Source organism: Galeopterus variegatus, unplaced genomic scaffold (genome assembly GCF_000696425.1).
Source record: "Galeopterus variegatus unplaced genomic scaffold, G_variegatus-3.0.2 Scaffold9953, whole genome shotgun sequence".
Classification (NCBI taxonomy): domain Eukaryota; kingdom Metazoa; phylum Chordata; class Mammalia; order Dermoptera; family Cynocephalidae; genus Galeopterus; species Galeopterus variegatus.
In genome coordinates, this window is record NW_007736064.1 from 44,477 (window position 1) to 51,058 (window position 6,582).

General features: G+C 38.1%; 1 protein-coding gene across 1 annotated transcript in view; it reads right to left on the bottom strand.

Moving 5' to 3' along the window:
- Positions 1 to 2,980, bottom strand: part of LIPM (lipase, family member M) — a 21,782-nt gene extending 18,802 nt beyond the window's left edge. The window contains exon 1 of the mRNA XM_008593991.1: positions 2,665 to 2,980. Coding sequence (XP_008592213.1) covers positions 2,665 to 2,811 — 147 coding nt within the window. The 5' untranslated portion in view covers positions 2,812 to 2,980. The remainder of the gene's footprint in view (positions 1 to 2,664) is intronic.
- Between the last annotated feature and the right edge of the window lie 3,602 nt (positions 2,981 to 6,582).

Consider the following 6,582-nt stretch of genomic DNA (forward strand, 5'->3'; position numbering starts at 1 on the left):
AGTGTCGCGCCCGTACCGGACCGGGACCGGCAACGGGATCGCAACCCTCCGCGTTGCGCCCGCACCTCACTCAGCTAGTGAGCGGGAACCAGTCTGTATGTGGGATCTGAACCCTCGGCGGGAGCGCTGTCGTACTCCCAAGCGGCGCACTGTAGCAGTGCACCACCGGGCCGGCCCCTATAATGAATATATACTTTTGTAAAAAAAAAAATCAGTGTTTAAAGGACCAACTAAATGTGGCCTACTCTCAGCTCCTTGAATATGGCATGTTCTTAGCTGCTCCAGTTGTCCCACATGCTGACCTCTTGGACACCACCCTTTCAAGTCATTCCTATTCATCTTTCAGGCTTCAGGCTAAGAAACCTTTCTTCAGAAAACGTTTCCTAGGCTTCCTGGTTTGGGAAAGGTTCCTAGATTCCCCCTACATTTTTTTTTTTTTAAACGTCATTACTCTTGTAATTAGTAACTAAGTGTCTGTCTTTCCAGCTGCATTGGAAGCTCCGTAAAGTCAGGGCTTCAGATATTCTTACATCTCTCTCTATCCTTAGTGCATAGCACACTATCAGGGGCCTAGTAGGTGCGCAATAAACACTTGTTAAAAAATATGTCAGTAAAGCCTGTGGTATACCAAACTACAGGCATATGTCACTTAATGATGGGGATATGTTCTGAGAAATGCATTGTTAGGTGACTTTGTAGCTGTCTGAACATCATAGAGCATATTTACACAAACCTAGATGATGTAGTCTACCACATATCTAGTCTATCATTTTATACGACTGGCAGTGAAGCAGTTTTGTTTGCACCAGCATCAGCACGAACACATGAGAAATGTGTTGAGCTAAGACCTTACCATGGTTATCGTGTCAGTAGGCAATAGGAATTTTTTCAGCTCCATTATAATCTTATGGGACCACCACTGCCCTTGGTGTGGTCCATCTAGAGTGACATCATTATACAGTGCATGACTGTGTAGGATAGATCATAACATCAATAAACAGAATCAAACCAATTTACACTCTCAGCTACTTTTATTCTATTTTGTTGAATTTGCGCCAATAATCACCTAAATTTCTTATTTTACTTTGCCTGTCCAGGTATAACTGCTCAATGACAGGACCCAGTTCAATAGGCTTTAGTCTTCAGGCTCCTGAAACTCCAACAGTGTACAGGTGCTGGGCACGCCCAGTGGGTGGGGCCCAGGAAGATTGACTATCTGCAGCTAGAGAAATTCTCTCCACCCTTAAACCAGAGGAATTTGCGGGGGACGTTCTCAGGGCCAGAAAGATGGCACCAGTGTGTTAACTATCTGGACAAATAATCAAAAGACAGTCATTGGAATGGTCAAAAGAAACCTGATATTTAGCACCATGCAGATTCAGAACATTTCTATGGCCTGTCAGAGTTTTAGAACCCATAGACGGAGGCTTCTGTAAAAAGGGTCTTAAATCTGTATGCATGTTAAAGTTCATATTTCTGTGAGGTGTTAGAAAAGTCTATGAAGCATGGACATTGCACACAATCAGTTTATTCATCTGGTGGAAGCCTCTCCTCCTTTCCTGTGAGGGTTAATTGCATAGTGTTTATAATTATAGGCTCTGTGTTTAGGCAGGCCTGAATTTAAATTGTAGCTCTATCATGTACCAGGGGTGTGGCCCTGTTTAACTTGCTTAACCTCTTTAATCTCAGTTCCTCGTTAGAAAAGTCTATGAAGCATGGACATTGCACACAATCAGTTTATTCATCTGGTGGAAGCCTCTCCTCCTTTCCTGTGATGGTTAATTGCATAGTGTTTATAATTATAGGCTCTGTGTTTAGGCAGGCCTGAATTTAAATTGTAGTTCTATCATGTACCAGGGGTGTGGCCCTGTTTAACTTGCTTAACCTCTTTAATCTCAGTTCCTTAATTTGAAAAATGTGTATGATCATATCTGCTGCATGGGGAATGAAGATGAAGTGAAATGGATCTCTGAATCTTTTATCACAATGCCTGCTATAGGCTGAGTGTTGCCATATGGTGGCCATTACTAAAATCCAACTTAGAATTTGAAAGTAAGCCAAAAAAAAAAAAAAGAATTCTCAGGGAGACCTGAAGAGACATAAAACTATTCATGTATGTTCCTCATAGGAAGCTCTCTCTAGCACTTACTCAGGGTCCTTTTATTACCATTCAACAGAGTTAACAGTCCAAAACAGGATAAAAAGAGCAGATAAGAATGGTACAGGATGCCAGTAGACGTGGGCGCCCTGAAAGCAAGAGGTGCGTGCCAATACCTTTATAATACGGGAGAAAGTTGAAAAAGAAGAGAAAGCCCAGACAAAACAGAAATCATCAAGTGTCTGGGCTTGGCCCAAAATATTTCAGTGATTTCTCTGCTCACAGGATAAACCTAAGAGTTCAAAGGAAAGTTACATTGTGTTTGAAGCCCAAAGGATTAAGCCATTATCCTAAATTTATTGAATTTGATTGAGGAGACCCCAGGTCTACTGACACCCAGTTTAGCGTTCTTTCCAGTACAATATGCTACTTTGTTCACTACATTCTGCTAGAAAGAATTATCACCATATTTAAATATAATACAGAAGGCAGATAATATGCAGCTGCAAATGTTAACACGTAAGGCACTTCATTTCCCCCCAAAATTATGGAAAATCCCAACTTACAATATTCATGAATGCTTCCGGGTCCACAGCTGTAGTTGGCATGTGTCCTGAATTCACATTTCTTTGGAACAAATACGCCACCAGAATCAGAAGCCACATCTCCATTCTGTGTGAAACAATCCACTCTCTTGACAAGATATCTGACATGGTCCAACATCTGCATTTATTTTTTCTTGGCAATATGACAGCTAATTCTAAAGTCAGAAGAAAAATCTGTAGTTCAAAACCTCATATATTTTACAGCTGTAATTTCTTTTCCAGATTCTAAAGCAAATTAAACAAGCTTAGCTGATGGGAATGTATGAACATAAAGTAGGTTGGAAACATTGCCTAGGATGTCCCAACGCCACCTGACTCCTCCCACTCCTCCCTACACAACTTGTAGTTGCCAATCCTCCAATTTCTAGGTGTGTAGAAATTTCCTTGATGCAACCTGGAATTTTGTGCGTGTGTTGCAGCCCATAAAACCTATGTTCTTCATCAACAGGTAAAAAGGGCCATAGAAAGCTTCCTTCCCCACCCCCAGTTTTTCTCTTTGATAGGTAGCAAGATATGGAATCTACCGAAAGTGTTGCTAATTTTTAAGTCACATTCTGGGGCTTCAATGATAATTGTCCTTTGGTTGAAGATTAAAGGCAGTGGTACATACTTTTATTTAAAATACTAAAACTTTTAAGGACATTTTCTGTTTTTAGTGATGAGTGAGAATATTGATTGGGAGAAAATGAATCTTCCACGTATGGTCTATTTCTGTCTAGTTCCATTAGATAGATACACACAAAATTTTTATTTGGGGTTGTAATTACTAGCTAATTGCTGAGAGATGGATTAGATGGATTCTTAGTAATAAAGTCATCTGAAATAACTAAAACAATGAATTGTAGTCTCATTACTTTCAGGAAATAAATGTTACAGTTTAAATGAATGTGAAGCAATTGACCTTAGCCTACTAATAACTGAGCAGGCCAGGAAGGTAGATTTATCTGTCACTTTAAGTAAAGAATGTGATAGAAGTTAAGAAAAAATTAGTACAATATTTCTTTACTTCTACATCAACTCCTCAGAGCTGAGCTAAGAGCGGCTGCTCTGAGTTTCATAAAACTGGGATGTGGTGAGTGAAGGAACCAAAGCTGAAACTGGAAAGACTAGTCTGTGAGAATGTATCTACCCACACAACTCAGCCTCATCCACTCCAGGCTGGTTGGCTCAGTGTGAAGGGGTGAGTGTGTGGTCATTATCTGGACCAACCTGAACATCCCCAGCATTGCTGACCTGATATGTGCTGGAGAGGAATGATTTGACCCAACCGGAAGAGCAGAGAGAGTACTGGTCTAACACTCTGCAGAGCCCCATGCCCTCAGCCCCCATGGAGCTCATTCTGATGTCATGCAAAATGGGATTTCAGAAAAGAACTTTGGCTCCCACCCTTTGACGGTTTAGACTTTTAAAATGTTATATAACCAGAAAGAAAGAAAATCTCATTCAGCTTTCGGAGCTCATTCTGATGTCATGCAAAATGGGATTTCAGAAAAGAACTTTGGCTCCCACTGTTGACGGTTTAGACTTTTAAAATGTTATATAACCAGAAAGAAAGAAAATCTCATTCAGCTTTCTTTTTCAGAAATGTGAAGAAGACATTGTTAAATGACTTGCCCAACATTGCTTAGCTACATGGTGGCAAGGCCAGAACTAAAATTCACATATTTTAATTCACTGGTTAGTATTATGACCACACAGGAAAAAAAACTTAACATTTCAATGTCCTCTTCCCCGATCAAGGATGAAGCTTCACCTACATTAACACTATTTTACACTATTGTATAAAAACTGTAAAAACTGGAACAGTTAAAAAACCAACCAAACAAAGAAAACAGGGCAAAACCAAAACAGTAACACAGGAGTAAGGAAAGAAAAAAACCCCTGAAACTGTAAGAAACAAAACATGACCTAACCTGGAGGAAAGAGGTAGGAGGAAAGAGTACTTGTCAGGATGAACTTCAGAAATGTCCACCCTCTAGGGCTGGCCAGTTAGCTCCGTTAGTTAGAGTGTGGTGCTGATAACACCAACGTCCATGTTTTGATTCCTGTACCAGCCAGCTGCCAAAACAAAACAAAACAAAAAGAAACGTCCACCCCTTATGCAAGGTACCCTGTAAAGATCAGATCAAATTGCCTTAGTAAGTCCATTTTATGTTTTACTTGCACCAAGATGTGCAAAAAAAAAAAAAAATTAGCCTTCCTTTTTTAGATATGCGGTCTAACTATCTGAGATAACTCTATTTGGACATGAGAAATGATTCCTCTCAAAAATTAATAAAATATTTTTAAAAATTACCCTAGTGGTATACATGACCTGAAAGTGTATATTTTTCCTGCATTAATTTGATTTCAGAATGTATAAACTAAAGTTCAAAGTTCATACACTTAAAAACTTCTTAAGAACTTCTTAAGTTCTTAAACACTTCTAAATTATATAATCTCTTGAGAAGCTGATGAAAACTATAGATTCCTCAGAAAGATGTACATATGCATATCCACACAAAATTTCATAGCTTTTCAAGAAACTCATGATCTCCTTGAATCCCTTATATAGAACTTTTTGGCTCCATGAACTCAGACAAAGGACGGTAGAGTGAAAGACACTGTTAATCCAACTTACCGCCCACATATATCTCATGGACAACTAAATCTTTTAATTCCATTTACAGTCATTAAATTTTGTTGTTTGGGCCTTAACTTGGTGATTCTCAATGAGTGTGGGGTCTGTAACTCTAATGTTATTGGTATAGTTTCATAACTTATCTTCAGAAAGTATGCTAGGGAATGTACATACGTATAGTATTTTTTTATTGAAACATAGTTGATGGTACATACCTGTGGGGTACAGTGTTGAATATCAATACCCTTGTGCTATATGTGATGCTCAAATCAGGATAATTAGTATATTTAACATTACATGAGCCCCCTCTCCCCCCTTCCCACCTCTGGTGGCCTCAGTTCTTTTTAAAATAATTAATTAATTAATTTATTTATTTATTTATTATTGGAACATAGTTGATTGTGCATATATATGTACAGTAAAACATTGAATATTGATACTTGTGTGCAATATGTGATGTTCAAATTGGGATAATTAGTATATTCAACATTAAACAATGTAATCAATTTTCATGGCCATTTACCAATTCTTCCCTTTCCCCTCCGCCTCCCTCGTCCCATCTCTGGTAAACTCAGTTCTGTTCTCTTCTTTGAAAGTTCAACGTATTATTGTGATTGTTGTATATTTCTTTTTAAACTTTGTTTATTTATTTACTTATTTATTTATTTATTTATTTATTTCAGCTCCCACTTATAAGTGAGGAGATGTGGTTTTTCTCTTTCTGTGCCTGGCTTATTTCACTTAATGTAATTTTCTCTAAATTCATCCATGTTGCTGGGTATTGGTGGCCTCAATTCTGTTCTCTCCTTTTGAAAATTCAATGAATTATTGTAATTGCTCTATCTTTCTTTTTTTAAATTGGTTTATTTTTTTAGCTCCCACTTATGAGTGAGGACATGCAGTATTTCTCTTTTGTGCCTGGCTTATGTCACTTAACATAATTTTTCTAAGTTCATCCATGTTGCTGTGAATGGCAGAATTTCATTCTTTTTTAGGAGAAAGTAGTATTCCACAGTACGCATATACCATATTTCCTTATCCAGTCATCCCTTGATAGACATTTAGATTGGTTCCAACTCTTGGCTACTGCAAATAGAGCTGCAATAAACATGGGAATAGAGGTATCCCTTCAACATGACGATTTCCATTTCTTTGGGTATATACTCAGCAAGTGGGATCACTTGATTGTACACATATATTTCTTTTTAACTAAAGTAAATTAAAATCAATTTTGTTTTCATAATTTTATGAGACCATTA